The following is an 18093-nucleotide window of genomic DNA, read 5'->3' as shown; positions in this document are numbered from 1 at the left end:
GTGTGTGTGCAGAGGCAGTAGCTGATGCAGCTTCCAGCTGGGGATTTCAGGGCTCAGAGTTTCCAAACTTTTCTAGCAGTTGCTTATTCCTACGAAGAAGATGGCATTTGTATCTCTAGCAAGTGGTGAAATTTGGGAATGATAAGTGGGGGATAACAGTTGACCAATGCTCATGTTCTTCATGTTTGTTTTCAGCATATTTAAAGCTGCTACTTCTAAAGGCATTTGCACTTTTATGACTGCTTTTGATTTGGGAATGAACAGAAGGGAGGATTTCAAGCCATAGTGTTTAAGCATGCCTCTCATGTTATAGTCCTGATGCGAGTTACCTCAAATGGGAATATTTAAAAAAAAATGCTAATCAGGCCAACAAAAATCTTTCAAGAAGGGCGGTTGTGGGAGGAGAAATTAGACCTCTGCTCTAGTAACAATGTGAAGTTGCTTTTCTCCTGTTTCAAGTCACAGGACATTCATTTGCAGCTAATCAGCTCATATTTTAGCCCAATAGTGTACATGATATTTAATACTGAAGTCTCAAGAGAGAAACATATATCGGTTATCTTAGTTGTGTGCCTGTGCTTTTAATTAGGATACTGATGAGGTGTTCTTGCCTGTTTCTGATATGCTTATACTGCATACTGGTAGCTCTGTCTTTTAGCTTCTTCTCTTGATATATCCACAGAAAATCAATATACAAAAGATTGTCCTGTGATCAGAATGGGATTTTTCAATTACTGCATTCTTGGGCTATAAATAGCCTTTTTATATTAGCTATGTTATGATAACTCATGTTACTGATTACATTAAGGCTTGGTGTTTATGAACAGCTGCAAGCTCTTGATAATGGCACAGAAATGGTATCAGCTGTTGAGAAACAGGCTGGAAGTTTGCAAGAATTTATTCTCATAATTGCTAGAATTCATTGCTATGTAGTGAAAGGGAAGCCCATACGATACGAGGGTTTTCTTAAAAAACTCAGCTGACAGAACTTCATCAGTGTGCTTTTCTATCAGGCTTGAACCTATTGATCACAAAAATAGGCAGCTGAAAAGCTTTGCAAGGAGCACGTGTAAAATGCTTTAAGATCCCCCCAGTTTGTGAGGAAAATTGGCAAGGATGGAAAGCTTCATTATGTTCCTTGTGGCTCACACTTAGTGAATTTCCTAGGTACATTGTAATGTCTGTGTTGCTTTACAGGTAATACTGTCTGTTTTAGTGCAACTGCATCTGCACCAGTCCTTATTGACCCTCCAGAATGGTGTACTGTGTGCTCTGTGTGAAGACTAAGACCTATTAGTTCTCTTTGTGTAAGGGACTATATGAGTAGAAAAACAACACCTCAATCATTTTGAAACTTCTCTTTTGTGGGGTGGTTTTAAAGTAAGTAGTTACTTGTCGACTGTATGTAAATGTACCCCTGCAAAAACCACCCTGTGTGTGTTTCTGTGGTCACATATTAAAGGGCTCTTCTTCTAAAGAGACAAAGTGAGCTAGCTCTCACAAGGAAGGGCAAATAGCACCATGAATAACTTACCTGATTTACCTTGGTCTTGTGTAATAAACTACTGCCTTAGCTCAAAGACACGTACAAAAAATAGCATCAAAAATTTTTATAAACCTTGCTGGATTTATATTATCTGGATTTTAATTCTTTGTCTACAGAAGCAAAAGCTGAGTCTGATTTGTTCTTGTTACATATAAATGCTCACATTCCTGCATTATATCTGGCCGAGCTAGGAATAGATCAGCTCTTGTGACTCCGTATTCTGTGCCTTAAGGACATCACTGACCTTCCTCTTCTAGCAGGATATCTCTATTCCATATGTTGTTATAAAACCCTTATTGGAGTTACTAATTTACTAAGGGCATTTCAATTCTTGCCCACTCCATTTAGTCACGCTTTCTTAAGTGGCAAGAAGTAGAAGTGGTTTATATTTTGAAGTGTCTAAAAAGTATCTGCACAATGTTTTCACAACTGTATCTGGTAGCTTAGTGACAAAAATAGGAGTGAAAAGCTGCATAAACATAGTCATTTCAGCAAGTGAGCTGGATCTGATTTCCTTCCTGTCTACCAGCACCAGCAAAATTCCTTGCAGACCTGCCATGGACAAGTAAAATCTTTTATCTATAGGAAAAAAAATTAAGTGGTCATATATGTTTCCCTGAAGGCGTATTTGGCTTTCAAAGCCTTTCTGTATCTCACATTTATCAATAGAACTCCTCTTGACTTTCACATGGTGAAGTGATTCTGCAAGGTTTGCACTTAAAGTTGTGTTTTATTCAATTTATTTTCTTAAAAGTGTGTGTGTGAAATTTAAAAAAATAAAATATTTCTTAATGTTATTTTTAGTACTCTTGGATGCAAACATGTTTACTTTCACCAGTATACATAAATTACTGTAATATATTTTTTTAAACCTAATTATTATTTGAATATTGGATTTTTATTAGTCAAGTCAAACGCGACACAAGTTTTTGGTTACTTTCTGAATGGGTCTGGTCTGTTCCTCTGGTTGGAAAAGATACAATACAGATAATTTCACTGAAGAAAATGAGCCTTTGCTTCACCTTGCAGACAAATGGGTCAATTTTATTCATAGAGCAAAAAGCTGCACATGCTTTCAAGAGCCAAGGACCTTCAGTACCCAGGGGTAAGGAAAAATGGCTTAGGCTATTTTTGTTTCTTTCCCAGTGAAGTCACTAATGCAATGCTGCAAGTTCTACAGCTGCTATTACCCAAACATTTTTTCATAAGATCCGAGGGAAAAAGAGTAGAGGGAGTTTTTTGTCCTGGTGCTGCAATTATGTGCATGTCTAATATTCCTTGAGTAAAACGCCTGTGGGATTGGGCTCTGGTACCACAAGGTTTTTTCTGGCTCTTACAGCAACATTTTGGAGCTATATTATAGAATTTTGAAAACATGCTCCCACAGGAAATAAAAACTGTGTGCCTGAAAGGTAAAAACCTAATTGCAAACACTTGACATTTATCATAGCTATCTCTAGTAGAAAAGGATGTTAATTCCAAATGTTACGTAAGTAACACTTTAAACTTGATCTCAGAAGTACTTTTTTATTTTATCAAAACAATCATAAAGATTTTGGACTGGAGTTGAGCAAAAATAAAATGGAATAAATACCTTAAACCTAAAAGATTAGTTGCTATGGATCTCTTGCTGCTATAAACTGAATGTAAAAGGAGTCAAAGTTAAAAGTGAACCTTTATTACAAGGCAAGAAAATGAGTTGTTTAATAATAATGCTGTATTTTAATTGGTTTATGGTTTTATTAGAAGCTCTTGTTTTAAAGCTAACAACGAGGATCAAATGTCTGTCTCTAAAGAAATTCTCTTTGTGACTTGGCATAGGTTTCTTATCAGTTTTTTTCCATCCTGTGTGTCTCAATCAAGGACAACAGGTTTTGAAATTTTAGGAAAATATTTATCTTTACTTCCTATTCCTTGGCAGTATTTTATTACTATTTGAGAGCTGCTGGTAAAATGCCAGTGCAATGCAGGTTTTAGTTTTTGGAGGGAGCCGTATTTTTTGTATTTATGGTGTTTGCTCCTCTTGTTCATCAACAGAACTTCCTTCAGTACTACTGATTTTAGAATTTGAGAAAGGTGATTTAGCATGAAAAGAGATGCTTTGAATTCATAGATTCTGAATTATCTCAGTGGTGCCAGAGACTTGTTATGTATTTGCCATCTGGAAAACTCTCAAATCAGAAAAGCCCATTAAATAAAATTGTTTATTTTTAACTTGTCATTGTACAGTTTCTTATGTCTTGGAGATGAGATTCTTTTCTAGATACTTTGGGAATCATACAGAGTGTGCTCATTTCCACTGGGGGAAAAGAAGAAAAGCCTATAAATATGTTCTAGTGAAATTTAGTGTGGATTATTGTAATATTTACCAAGTCAGTCCTAAATACTTTTAGGACCTATACATCAGGTGTATGATAAATAATACACACCTTGCAGTGACTGCCTATGAAATACAGCAGCCTGCATAGCTGATATGTTATTCTTCAGGAAGCTATGAATGCTTAATTCAAATAATTTTTTTAAATGTCTGCAGTCTTCAGCTACGAAAAGCAATGTTTCTGATAAGAACTGCTTGGTCAAGAGTTATAAAAGAAATACCCAATATCACAGATCTAACATCTGTTTAATAATTTGGTTTACAACAGGAATGTTGCTTAGTCATGCTGCATAAAAGCAGAAAAAAAAATCTGTTATTAAGTGCATTATGAGACCTCTAAAAAGAATTATACCTTGCCTTATCATTTAAGCAATACAAAATGTTGCCTTTTTTGACAAAGAAGGAAAGAAAAACCCCAGATTTCCTTTGTCAAACCATGTTAATGAAAACAGATTTTTAAATGCAAATATTTGATACATAAAATAATTATGTGAATGGGGGTGATCAAAAACTTGGGTTCATAAAACAGTCTTAAATGTCACTCCTTGTAACATTTTATTTGTCACTTTTTCAGGCCTTGGTTGCATTGAAAAGGTAGTAATTGCATTACTTAAAGTAAAAGGGATGTTTTGCTTCTGCTTTGAATAAAGGTAGTTAAGAATCATATAATTAGACTCCATGGATTCATTAAATCTATTCTCATGCTCAGTTACTGCTCTGAAACTCAAAGATCAGAAGCACTGAAGAATATTTTGTTTCCCTGGAAAAAGCCAGAGAAAAAGCCCCAAGTCTGTAACCACTCAGTGTGAGGTGTTAGAATGCAGTCTTTAATGATTTGGTTTTGTTTTGACAGTAAAGACAAAGCTCTGAGTGATAGAAATGCATGTTGTTCTGCTTATTTTTATAGCCAGAGATAGTGTGGGCATTTCCAAGGACAGAACACAAGTTTTCAAGCTCTTTGGTTGGTTGATTTCTGTTTTGTCCTACCCCAGTGTGTTCTGTCATTGGCTTTGAGTAGGACTGAATTCACATAAATGGAATGACATTTACTAGAGCCTTAGTCTTTGTGCTGACTCTCCAATATTTAGGTTATGAGGAATTAGGTTTCAAGAAATATTGCTAACTGCTTTGTTCTGCTCCGTGTTATCACCTGGATGAAGGTTGGCAAGTTCTGTGAAAAGCAGACATGAATTTGTCTTCCAGAAGAGTAACATTGCCTGCAGTTATGCCAATAACTCTGCAGAAAAGGGTATGGCATTTAAATCAGTATTTTAATTCTGAAATTAGTATGGGTTGATAACAATGCTTAAACATGGCTGTATTTATTTTTTCACCTTTTCTTAAATTTCTCTAGTGTAATAATAATGTTTCTTTTCTGATAAATGTAGAAATTTTTGATTTCATTATGTGAAATATGTTTGCTTATAAATATATATGTGTCCACAACTGAATTTTTTTACTGGTGCTCTTTTCTTTGCAACTAAAATTTTGTACTTTGTGCAGGAAATTATTTTTCTTACAGATTAATGTAGTTTTTAAAATGTCATGATTGCTTTAAAATATGCCTCTTTTGAAGGCTACGATACTATTCCTAACAAAGGATTACTGGAGTCTGCTTCCACAGGTTTTGCCTCAGCCTTAAACACAATTTGCTTTTTCCTGACCTGTTCTGGCTAATGCCTTTATAGTGGATGGCCCATCATGTATTTTGGGAACCAGGGTGACCCTGTACAGTGTTTTTACATAGCCACTGTAGCTTGCCTTTATTTGTTATCTCAATAAAAAGTGTAAGCAGTGCAAAAGGATTACATCTGTGTGCACTAGGATTGCCTAGTGTAACTCAATGCGCTGGGGATATCTGTGAAGTTAAAAATACACACGGAAATGAAGTACAGAAATATGACTCTCTGCTGAGCCAGATAGGTTAACTTATGAGAAGTTATTTCAAACAAGTTGTAAGTTATTAATTAGTTCGATTTATTTTGTAAATGTGTAGATATTTTTCAAAACCTCATTGCTGCATAATGTGCTTAACTCATTGTTAATAGACTCTTCTGTTACTCAGTGGCTTTTTAATGTAACAGCATTGTGAAAAATGAAAGTTCACTGAAATATTGCTACAGTATTAAATGGTTCTCATGAGCAGTTTATGGGGAATGCAGCCTATATTCATGGCATTAGTCCTCTGGGTCTAAAGAAGTATATAAACACATAACTTTTATTGATTTGTGGTATAAACAGTATTCATTTATATTATTTCGTTGTTTGAGTTGGAAGGGCAGCCTGTGAACATAACTGGGAGGGTTTGGTACAGATTAGATTATGCTGCTGTTTTACTAGCATGATAATATATTATTTTTTTGGTATAAAAAATGTAACATTTAGATACGTGCAAGATGTGCACAGTGTTAACACAGTGTTATCTAACAATTTGCAATATCTCTGTTACACTTCTCAAAAATACTCCTTTAAAAATTGTGGTTTAACTTCTGAGCTCTCATCCTCTCAATCTTGTGGTTACCTCCAGTCCTCTCTTCCTCTCCTTAACACCCCTTTAGAGCTCAGACCTTGAGTTGTCATAGTTATTTTATTTTTGTCTGGGTTTTGTTAATTGTATGTTGGGAGAGGAAGGTCTTTGTTCTTGCAGTGTGTAGTTGTGTTAGACTCCTGTGGTATTCACACAGCAGTACTTGGTGCTGTGTGGGAGGGGAGAGGTGTAACTTCACTCAATCTAGCATTCAGAAGGCTGGGAAACTCAGTTTTAACTGTAGTGTATATTTCAGTGGATTGATTTTTATTTTTTTGATGTTGAAAGATAATAGTTCTCTGAGAAAATACAAGAGTTTTTTGACAAATTCTCAGTTAGATAATTTTCTGCACATTCTCTCTCTTTTTTTTTTTCCTGCTGTTATCAAATTAGCTGCCAACAGTTATTGGCTTTACTTCTCTTTATCTATGCACTCTGTAAGCCCAAAATAAAATTAATGGAAGCAGTAGGAGGAAGCAGCATAGGGTGTTGCCTTAGGTGGGTAGCTATCGGGTTGCACACTGTTTCAAAAAATTCTTGAAGGCATGTGTCCTCACTGAGGTCTCACTGTGTGCCAAATTTAATAGGCTTGTTAAGGCTTGTGATGGTTTTATCTAGGCATGTAGAATGGTTTTATCTAGGCATGTAGAATTCCTTCTGAAAGCATCTTTTCCCTCTACAGAAGGGGCTTTGTTATTTCTGTAGCAATGCCTTAATTTCTAGAACTAGAATACTGGGGGAAGGGAAGGCAGGAAGGTAGGCAGGAAAGAGCCATGCTGGTGAGGGGTGACTGACATATGTGCATGTGTAAATTTGTTTGTGTTTCTCATGGACATTAGAACCTTTGACCTAAAGTGGTGCAATTTCTACTTTTTGTTGCACTTGAAGGACCTGGAAAAGTAGGTTTTTTACATTAACACTACATAGTCAAGAGAAACTTAAGTTTTAACTCATGAAATACTCTTCTGGCATATCAGTCATTACAAAGAATTATTTCTTAAATTCATGGAGTAGGTAATTGTGTAAGAAGTCTAGTTTAATCACAATACTGCAAAAATTGCAAGTCTTTCTTTGTCCATCTCACAAAAGTAAAAGTTTGCATTGTCAATGTGCTAATCTGTTCTGCCAACTTCTTGAGCACTTAGGTTTTCCCATTTTCATTCAAAATGTCTAATATACTTTGTCCAAAGTTACTTTATACTTTCTGTTTTGAAGTCTGATGAGAAGTACTTATCACAGTTGATGTGTTTTAAGTAATGTATTTTTAACTAAAGCTACTAAGTCTTGTTTAGGTTTCAAGGGGTCTTGTAACACAGGGAAAATGACATGCTTAATGAACATAGGGAATTATGTATATTGAGTGCTATCACAACCAGATTTATTGCATGTATGGACATATACTTAATGCAACTCAGAGGAAATGTTTTTATCTTTTGTATGATTAGCTCCATACTCTTCTAAAAATTAGATTTGAAAGGTTATAATGCATTCAAGACATTGTTTTACAGTGAAAGACCAAAGATTTCTTCAATATAAACACAAGTCTATTAGATTTGTTACATGGTAAGTAGAAGACTTAGGCACTTGATGATGTATGCAAGGTGTATAAACAGAGACTTGCAGTTCTTTTCACAACAGCTGTAAACTTCATGACACACTAAGTGAGATGATGCTCAAAATCATTGTGTACATAGTCAATATGTGTTGCAGTTGAATAATTTGCAGCAATTCTTGAAGAGATTGTGTAGTGTCTTTTAATTGGAAGAAATATGACAAAAGGAAGATGTGATTTTAAATTGCTCAGATCTAGGACTGGGCATGAAAATTTCAAGATGCTCTTGCATCTTTATTCCATCTATTTTTCTGGCCCAAAATCACATGCTGCTTTAATCAACACTTATCCCTCCCCCAAGGAGAAATGGTCACTTAAGCCAAATTGTACTGAGAATTAGTAATGTCTATCTGCAAGGCTAAGAGCATGAAAGTAATTTTTCAGTTTTGCATTTGGACCCCTGAGATGAAAGGCCAGTGTGCTAATCCAGGAATTTTACATAAGGCACTTTAAGTGACATGATAATGGTGTCATTAAATGGATACCTTTTATAAAATTACTGGATACAGACCAAGCATTCATGTATGAAACATCTCTTCATAAGGACAGTTTGAAAAATAGTAGTTTAAAAATAAAAAACAATACCAGTGTCCTTTTTGTCTTTCATACAGTAATAGAAATAAAAGAAATACAATAATAAATACAACAATGAATAATATAACCCAAGACCAGGCTGGATTGGAACTTTGAGCAGTCTGGTCTAGTGGAAGGTCCCCGGGGCAGAAGGACTAGAACTAGATGATCTTTTAAGTCCCTTCCAACCCCAGCCTTTCTAGGATTCTTTGATTCTATAATATTGTAATAAAATTTTTCTATAATAGAGTAATGTAAGGGCAGCATCCTGCAAAGTTCTGAAGACATCTGAAAGGTTTCTTAGAGATGGAAGGAGTGGGAGATGGACTTGAGTGGGCTTTAAAGGCTTTAGGAGCAGTGGTCAGAAAAACTGTGGTGGTTGAGGTGAAATTTTTGAATTTTAAGTCTTTATTTAAATCCAGTACAGAATTATGTCTTAGGCATAAATTACTGGGATAAAACATCACGATAAGGTACTTCTTTATCTGCAGTTTGTTACAAATTGAATGAAGGTTTTGAGACAGAAAAAGAGTTAAGGAAGGTTGAGAAGGAGGAATATATATGGGAATGGGAAGAGACCCAAACTGAATTCAGAAGAATGGTAGTGTGTTGTTTGAAAGAAGTTTCTGTTTAAGCTTGCTAGAAGGCCCAGCTAGGATGTAGGCTTGCAGAAAAGTCTTGCCAGCTTTGTGTATCTAACATGTGCTAGGATAGCTGCAGTTTGTTTGGGGACATCTGGAATTCCTGCTTTCCTCTAATACATAAAACTTTGTGAAACTTGCTTTGCAAGTATCTACCACAGATCCTTGTTGGAGGGAGCATGCAACTTTCATGTTAGCTCTGAAGGGTTAATAAATGGCCTGATATTGAGTCTTCTGTTGTACAGTATTTACAGATACTAAGTCACCTGCTTGTGACAGAGGATGAGGAGGGGCTCGTGATTCAATGATGGATGATAGGGAAGAAGGAGGGTGGCAGTCCAGCATTTTCTGTCATTGTGGAGGAACTGTGGCTAGGTCCAGGAACTGCTTAGGAGGGAGCTACTGACAGACCCTCCTCCAGGGAGGGTATTGCAGGACTCATCCCCTTTTTTATGATGTAGGCCAAATAAATCTAGAAACTATTGTTGAAAAGAATTTTAGACCAATTTTTGCGCTGAATATCTACTCCTTATACTCAAGCAGGCACCTAAAAGTGGATTCTGGTATAGTCATCATATATTGGTTGACCAGTCATAGTTCCTCCTTTGACTAGCATGAAACCAGTAAGACTTCCTTCTGTTTTTATTGGGTACAAAAATGATCCCACATGTATAAATGAAATCAAAATGGGACTAACTTTAGCAGTCTCTATGGTTCAGTTGCAGGCAGGGAAAGGGAGTTTTTTCCTATCCTTTGGGATTCCAGTCTCTACAAGCAATCAGATTTTCTAGAGTGTTTTGTACACAAAACCATCAGTGGTCTTGAAAATTAAAATGTAAAGCACTGTGCTGCATAGTTGCCATGAAGGGTAGATAGAGATGTATATGTGTATGTGCCTATGAGAGGGTGAGTATTAAGTGCATTGAGCTTTTTAAAAGTCTTTTAAAATCTCAGTGGTTTAATGCACTTGGCCATTACTTGTCCTTTGTATAGTTTGACAGGGTTCAGTGGTACAATTAACGTTGCACTTTGTCTCCTCTCTGTCTTCAGTTCTTTAACAGATCTTTGATATGTTTTTTTCAGTTTCTTCTTGCTTTCTTTGAACATCTAACATTCTTCATACAGTAACCAAGGAAATTGGCAGTGTTTAGTGCCCTACTCTGATCATAATCCTCTTCTGTGGGCAGAAATCCTTTGGAAGAAAACCAGTTTTTTCATCAATTGAAGAAAGTGCTTGGCCATTTTCTAGCTCTAGTACTTTAGTCTCCTCTTGAATAAATTAGGCTTCAAGAAGTCAGAACTTGACCTTCAGACTGTGTTATCTGGCCTTGAAGTGTATCAAGAGCTACTGCTGAATAGCTATTTTTGCTAAAGTAAACCCCATACCGATTATGCTGCATTGCTGTATGTGAAGGGAGAAACAACAAACGGCACACAAGGTGTGAGTCTTATGCAAAAGATCATATTTCCCTTACTTATAAGTCTGTTACATGTTACTTTCTACATGCATAAGCAAGTACCTGAAAAATGAGAAAATTTTCTTTACTTTTGATAAATTTACTTTTGAAGCTACATCGCTGAATGCAAAGAAAACTTATCACATTGAACCAAGGAATTATTCATATTTAGATGTGCTTTCTTCCTCATTTTCATGCAGTTGCTATAGGTACTGCCCATGCCCCATTCTTCCTCACTGCTTGTTTTTCTGCCTGTTGGTCAGGAACACAGGCAAGACCAGCCCAACAAAACAACAGCTGCCTTTAGGACCTAAAGAAGTTATGACCATTTATTTAATCATGTATTTGGTTTGCATGGCAAGGTTTTGGTAACAGGGGGAGGGGAGCTCTACGTGGATGGCTTCTGTAAGGAGCTTCTAGAAAGTTCCCTGTATGTCCAATGCTAGCTGGCTCCTAGGCTGACCCCATAATCAACTCTATCAAGTGATAGAGTGGCTTTGGTGTCTAGAAAATGCCAACCAACCACAGATCAAAATGCCTCAACCAATACAATTCTGTGGTAACACTGGAAAGTTTAGCCCAGTTCCAGTCTGTCTAAGTCTGTTACCTTGGTAGTGACTTTTTAAAATTTCTGTTTTGAAGTCGTCCATATTCAGTTGCTTTCAACTCTTTATTTATGTTTACATTATTTCAAGGCAACCAGTTTTTCAGAGTTTGAAGTAGTTATATAAGAGCAGATTTACTCTGCTGCAGTACAGTTTATAATGGGTGCCTTGGGAACAGTACAAAGCAAGGCGAGTCAAACTTGAAGTTCACTTTCCAAGAATACACATCCACCTTCTTCACCCAGAGTTGTTAGGCTCTTTGGCATGTATCTCATGTTTCATCACAGTTCTCGTCTTTCATCTCCTTTTTCTGGCAGATCCAAATGGCTGTCTTGGACTGCTGACCAATATCTTCACCAAAACTCATGCTTGGGCATCAGAAATGATCACTTGGAGAGACATCTTTGATTCTGTTCTTTCCCATGCTTTGCACATCCCTGCAGTTGCTGCTTCTTGCAAGTGGTGTTTTTGCAGATACCTTTTTTGTTTGGCACCACTAAAACTCATATGGAGGACCGAGACCTGGGAAGAGGTGTTCAGTTTACACCCTTAATGCTTTTCCTTTATTTTCTACTAGAATCCCCTTTTTTCCCCCCCACTATTCTTTAGTGCATTGTGATTTCTTCACAGTCTTTTCATCACGCCTGTTGCCAATTGGATAATTTCTACTGACAACCTTTGCCCTAACAAAGTTGTGCTTTTTTTTTAGGCCACTTGGACTGCTTTTCTGAGCTAGTCAATCCTGTTCTCCAAGAGGTTAGCAATTAAATGATATCTAGACTGAATAGCAATTGAGCCCTCAGCTTGTATTGGCCCGAAAGCCAGGTTTCCATAGCTCATCATACTCATCAGCTGCATATGCAAGTCCTCAATGTTGTTATTTTTCCTTTGGTCCTGTTGATTGTAACTTGTTGGATTGGTGTCTGTCACTGTCTTTTTGGGTATCCTGTTTGACAAGACTTGTAGGATGATCATAACAGAAATAAAATGCATATATTTATGGTAATATGAGCATGGCTTGTGTGTGGGCAAGCGAAGCAGCAGCCAGACAACCCAGCAGACCTCTGAATGTAGGGTATCACAACAAGCCTAGAGATGGGAAATGTGCTGCTGGCTTCTGTTTTCCTGTGTGACTGAAGACTGCTCAGTCTACATATCTCATTTTCATTTTAGAACAAATGGTTAGAGGTAAACATTATCAAAGAGACTAAATTTCTGAAATTATCACCCCCTTTTAACGACATCACCCACTTATCTTCCTTTTCACTTGGTTCCCTTGTTTTAGTCTGCTGCCCGTGGTGACTATTACACTTTTGCCAACAGATACAGGAGCTGGTTTCCACGCCCAGATGCCCTTCATCTTTTTTCTTTTCCTTTATGTGTTTGGATTTGCCAGCAAAACCTGCTGACAAATCTGTAATAACACAACAGTGTATCGTTGAAGGTTTTACGTGGTTTGAGTAGACTTACTACATTTACTGCAGGATTTACTCTTTATTTGGATTTTATGCTTTGGCCAGAGGGAAAAATGCTATGAGAATTTTAAAAAATGTTCAGAAGTGCTGAGAAATAAAATTTTCTGTCAGAATACCTATCCTACAACAGTTAAACCTTGTTCTTACATTCCAGTGATGGCTAGAAACAGATACCCAGAGATGACAGTACTGGACTGGAAGTCTGACCCAGCAAAGCAAGTTTTTTTGTCATGTACCAAGTGGCAAAGTATTTCAGCATTGTAAAACAAATTACATTTATTACAGTGGGTTACCCTACATGGCCTTTGTCATATTTGCTCTGGACATTCCTTGTACCACTCCAGAAATACAGAGAAATTTTCCAAACTGTATCTTCAGCTAAAAAATCTAAACTTTGCTTTGTCTCAGAGTCTACATGATTTTCTCCTCTATATATTCAGGGGAATACACAGCTGATATAGTTGATGATAAAGGCATTATTCTCTTTTAATCTGTGTTACAGTTCAAGCCAAAGCTTCTGTTTAAAATGGCCAAAGTGAAAGAGAGTTTTAAGAAAAAATCTGTTCTCCTTTTTTTTTTCTTATTTAAAAATCTATTTCAGGACTGCTGCAAATAAAATAGGAAGCTAATTGGTCTCTTAAAAGTGTTATTCAGAGACTTGGTCTTTCTCAGCTTTGCAAGAGATCTGCTCTACTGAGAAACCAGCAACATGGTGTGAAAAACCTGGTAGAAACAATAGGTACTTCTTTTTATAGCTGGTATCTCTTCAGAAACATAGACTGCAGCCAGAACACGGCAGTAACAGATTTGCTTTCTCTTGTGCTGGAACACAGCATTCTATTTATCTCTGACAAGCGAAGGATCTGTTGGACAAACTGCACTATTAAATACAGAAAGCCTCATTTAAATAATGTTAGTGCCTTGACATAAATAGGGACAAGCTATACAAACATGAGGCTGATAACATTTTGCCCTGATCTTTGTTGTACACAGAATACAAAAAACAGAATTATATTTTAGTGCCTTCGTATTTAAATTTCTTTCTTCCTCTGTCTTCCGACATGACTCGTTTTCTGTTCATTTTCTGTTTGACAAACTTTTTTTTTAAAAAAAAGAAATACTGAAGTGCCTTCTTAAGTCAGATTCTTTGAATCCTCCAGCATGATTGTTCCATCCCTCTTTTTAAGTTCAGTTAGTCTACCTGGAGGTTTTCTGTCTATGATAAGTGAATTCTAAATATTGCTTTTGTATTTAGTAAAATGTAAACCTGCATATTACTATTAAATATATAAAAAACTATTTAAAGCTAGGACTTTGCAGGCAGTGTGGAAACAAAGGACTGAAGATGGTAATACCATCAGTTTATCAATAAGGCTAATACGCTGATCAGCTCCACTAAATTAACTTTTCCTTAAGAATAGTTCATGTAAACATACACTTTTATTAACCTAAATAATCAAGTTTGGTCTGAATATTAATCTCTTTAAGTCAGACAACAAGATTTTTGAACCTTTAACAGAAAGGACTTGGTTTGAGGGCAAAAACTCTTAGCTAGGGGATTTTTGTACCTTGCTGTTTTTTTTAGCAATCTTCTGTGGTTTTAATGAGAAATTATAAGGAAGATCTGAGTGAAAATAATGGGTCATAAAGCATATACATTTAGCCTAAACAACTGTGCTGTGTTAGGAGGACTGTATGAGCTGAACTCTAGGAAGGAGCATTGTGATTCCAACACCAAGAAGCAGTGATGCTTGGCTTAAGGGAGAATAGCCTGTGTACATTTACTCAGTGGCTGGATTATGCTATGGTCTCAGCTGAGTTTTCAAATTACTTTCCCTTGTATAAAGAATTTTACCCAAGTTTCATGGAAATTTAACCATTAATTAATTTATTTTTAGTGGATAGGAAGGTGTAAAACTCTCATGCCTTCCTGATCATCCACATATTGGGTTTAGATTGATTGAAAAGCCATGCATACTGTGCACTGGAGTTGAGAGAGTGCACAAATAGCCTTGTGTCAAGTGTTAATGTATAAATTAGTGTTATTAATATTTCAATGAAAAATAACTAAGACTTTTTTTTTATCACAGCTAGTAAGACATGGTTCTTCCATTCTGATTTAGAGGGTTAATATGAATAAGAGCCTGAAATGACTTGACTATAGACAGCTATTCTGAAAATTAACTGTGTATTCCAAGTTTATCTTTATTCTGTAGTCTCTTTCTTCATAATGGTTTAATTTGCATTATAGCTCTTCTTTTGAAGAACCTGGGAAAAATTATTGATACCAGTCAGTGTAAACTGCATTACCCCACTGAGGTTTTGCAGCATTATGATGGTTACTCTAAATCACTCCAGGAATTGCTATGAACAAGATGGAAAAAAGTTTTCATAAATGTAAGTGTAGGTTTTCTTCTAGGAAGAGACAGATTTAGGTAATGTTAGTAGATTCTTTCTTAGCTGCCTGGTGGTAGGCACTGGTGACTCATGAATTTGCAAAGCAATACCCAAAGTTAATCTGCTGCACTAGCCCTTGGGCTTTTCCCCTTTTTCAAGTGTGAGCAGAACTTTATCCTCAGTGCACAGCAGATGAAGTGATAGATGGAGCCTAAGCCTCCATTTCTACTGGTGCTAGGATAGGCTGAGGTTTGGCATTTAAATGCTAGACTGTATAACCTCCTGTTAACTATTTGCCTTTTTATTTCCAGTTTATTACCACTTTAAACAGACAATTTTATTTCACCTATAAAGACTAGATCTGGGAACCTGTTCCATATGCATTGTGAATAATTAATGCAGATAAATGATTTAGCTTCTCTGCGGTGTGTTTATCTTGTATAAGTGCTCCTTTGACAGCTTAATCATTTGGCAAGTTTGCTAATTTTCTTTCATTTCTGATGTTCCATGGAAGTGCATTACTTGAATTTTTTGATGATAATATTTATATTTCCTCACATATTTACACACATCTTAGCAGTTGTATTTGAAGTGTCTTTCACTGGCTTTGTTTGGAATCTCCATATTTTGAAAAAGATTTTTGGTAAGGTAGATTAACTTGAGACTCTCTGTTTAAATAAATTATTTGATCCACTCCTACCTTTCCTTATAAATAATGTGCATTCTTTTTAAGGAGTTTATTGTGGGTTTTATCTCTGTAGATCCCTTTGTATTTCTCACTCCTGATTTGGTCCTTTGTGGTAATGGCTGTTGATGGTGATAAGTCTTTCACTTTTAATCTATTTATTACTGCCATTCCTACTTACAGGAGATTGAGCTTCACAGTGTTGCTGTTGCTATTTTATCCTTCAATTATTGTAATTTTTTTGGACCAAGTGTCATCTAACTATCATATAGTTTACAAGAATCTCACTTTCGGCTCTAAAAGTAGTTGTACTAAGAGTTTGTCCAACACATGGCAGTGGCTTTTTCTAGACTTTGCCTTTTTGTTCAGTTTTATGCAGGGAAATGAAATCTTCCGTAACTATTTTATTACTATCTATAACTACATTTTGTTTCTGTTGACCAATATTGTAAAATTGAATGTATCAAATTCAGGATTAAGTAATTCTATTTGTATTTTAACTTCCCGGTTGTGTCTTTCAAACTCTGTTTCTCTTCAGTTTCACTGACATTGTCTTTGCCATGATTGCTTGTCATATTGTCCTCATTCTGCCATTTTTTCCAGTATCGTGATGTGATTGTCATAACCTTTGTTTGAAAGAACTTTGTTGGTATATTTTTACACATAGCCTATTACAATTTGGAGATATGCATAATTTAAGCTCCCTTTTTATAATACAACATATTTACACATCTGAAGCAGCAGTCAAGTGAGGATGTATAAGTGCTTTACCAATCTTAATGAGTTCAGTCTCTTACCTTGCTGTACAGAAACAGATTTCACTTCCCCTGCCTCATGTTGTTAAAAGCAAAACTGAGGAACTAATGCTGACTTGCCCAAAGTCAGGGGGCAAGTATGTCTTTTGAAAGTAAGAATTGGACTTTTCTGCCTGTAGGTAATATAAAGTTCTTTGTATTGCTATTCATTTTCTATTTTTGGTGTAATTTTGTAATTCCTGGGATGGTCATGGGTGGTTGGATTAGGTAGGGCATGGAGTTTGTACCAGGAGTCTGAAGGAGGGGAGTGGCTCTGTGAGTTGCATCATACAGACAGTTGCCATAGTGCTGTAAGTACAGTGCAACAGAAGAATATTACAGAAAATAAGTAGAAATTGTTTTGATTGATAAAATATGCATACTTTTAACATGAAATTTTACAAGTTTATTAATACTTTCTAGAAGAATATCTAGGTGTAATTTTTTTTTTATGTTTTGAGGCAAGAAATTTATTAATTGCTAGAGAAACTCACCTTGTCTGTCATCTTACATTAGAATAGAGGCTGGAAGTTAACATTATTTTTGCTCTTTGAAATGTCATTTTAAAAAAGGTTTGATTATGGAAAAAGCATGAGGTTTTTCTAGGTTGTGGAAGGAGAGGTAGACCAATTTTCCTATACCTTGCTCTTCCTTCTTTGCACTTTGGTTTCATTGCAAGACAGAAAATAGGAGCTGTGTTCCTTCTGCCTCTTGAGGCTATACTGTGTTCCAAATGAGAAGTCAAGACATGTGCAATTAGACATTGTATGCACCTTGTTTTAATGACAGATGTAGATTTTTGGAAGCTGCGTGAATCCTTTAGCCTGGAAATCTTCCCTTTGGAGGAAATATTAAAAGCTGACATTTTAACTGTAGATAGGGATATTTGAACAGAAAGTCTTGCATTCACAGCTGATAAAGAACACAGTAAACTCTACTAACATGCTATTTGTTTCTAACAACAGCTATGACTTAACCTCTTAAATATTTTTATGAATGCAGAATTTTGCTGACTCTGACTAAACTAAGACAGACTGTTGCTAGAAGTCATAAACCGGTTCAAAATGCTAGAAGTTTCTAAGTGCCTCCATTGTAGTTAAAATACACTCCAAATTCCTCTACCCTTTGCCAGTATCAATAAGCAAAAAATTTTGTCTAGCAGGCAGAAGGGTTGGGAGTTGGAGAACAAATGCTGCAGGCAAAAAGCCTGATTGTTAAACTATAGAGAGGGGTTAGCAGAGTATCAGGCCAGCATTTCAGGAGAAGTATGACACCCTGGAGTGTAACATTTTTCAAAGCCTGGTTTTGCATACAATAATTCTGTATTTACCAAAAATGTGACAGAAATCATAATGTAATTACAAAAATGTGCAGTTTTATTTGGGGGAAAGGGCCAAATAATTT

The 18093-nt window shown here is 36.1% G+C and overlaps 1 protein-coding gene across 2 annotated transcripts in view; it reads left to right on the top strand.

The window, feature by feature from the left end:
- Nucleotides 1–18093, top strand: part of GRB14 (growth factor receptor bound protein 14) — a gene marked incomplete at its 5' end in the record, with an annotated part of 57583 nt that overhangs the window by 10448 nt on the left and 29042 nt on the right. Inside the window, one exon of one of the 2 annotated variants that reach the window (XM_084209023.1) lies at nucleotides 5092–5172. The exons of the other annotated variant lie outside the window; for it this stretch is intronic. Coding sequence (XP_084065149.1) covers nucleotides 5110–5172 — 63 coding nt within the window. Of the gene's footprint in view, nucleotides 1–5091; nucleotides 5173–18093 lie in introns of those variants that run through there. 2 annotated transcript variants of the gene reach the window in all.

This window comes from Fringilla coelebs (genome assembly GCF_963513975.1).
Source record: "Fringilla coelebs genome assembly, chromosome: 7".
Taxonomy (NCBI): Eukaryota; Metazoa; Chordata; class Aves; order Passeriformes; family Fringillidae; genus Fringilla; species Fringilla coelebs.
This window is presented reverse-complemented; position numbering and strand designations above follow the sequence as displayed.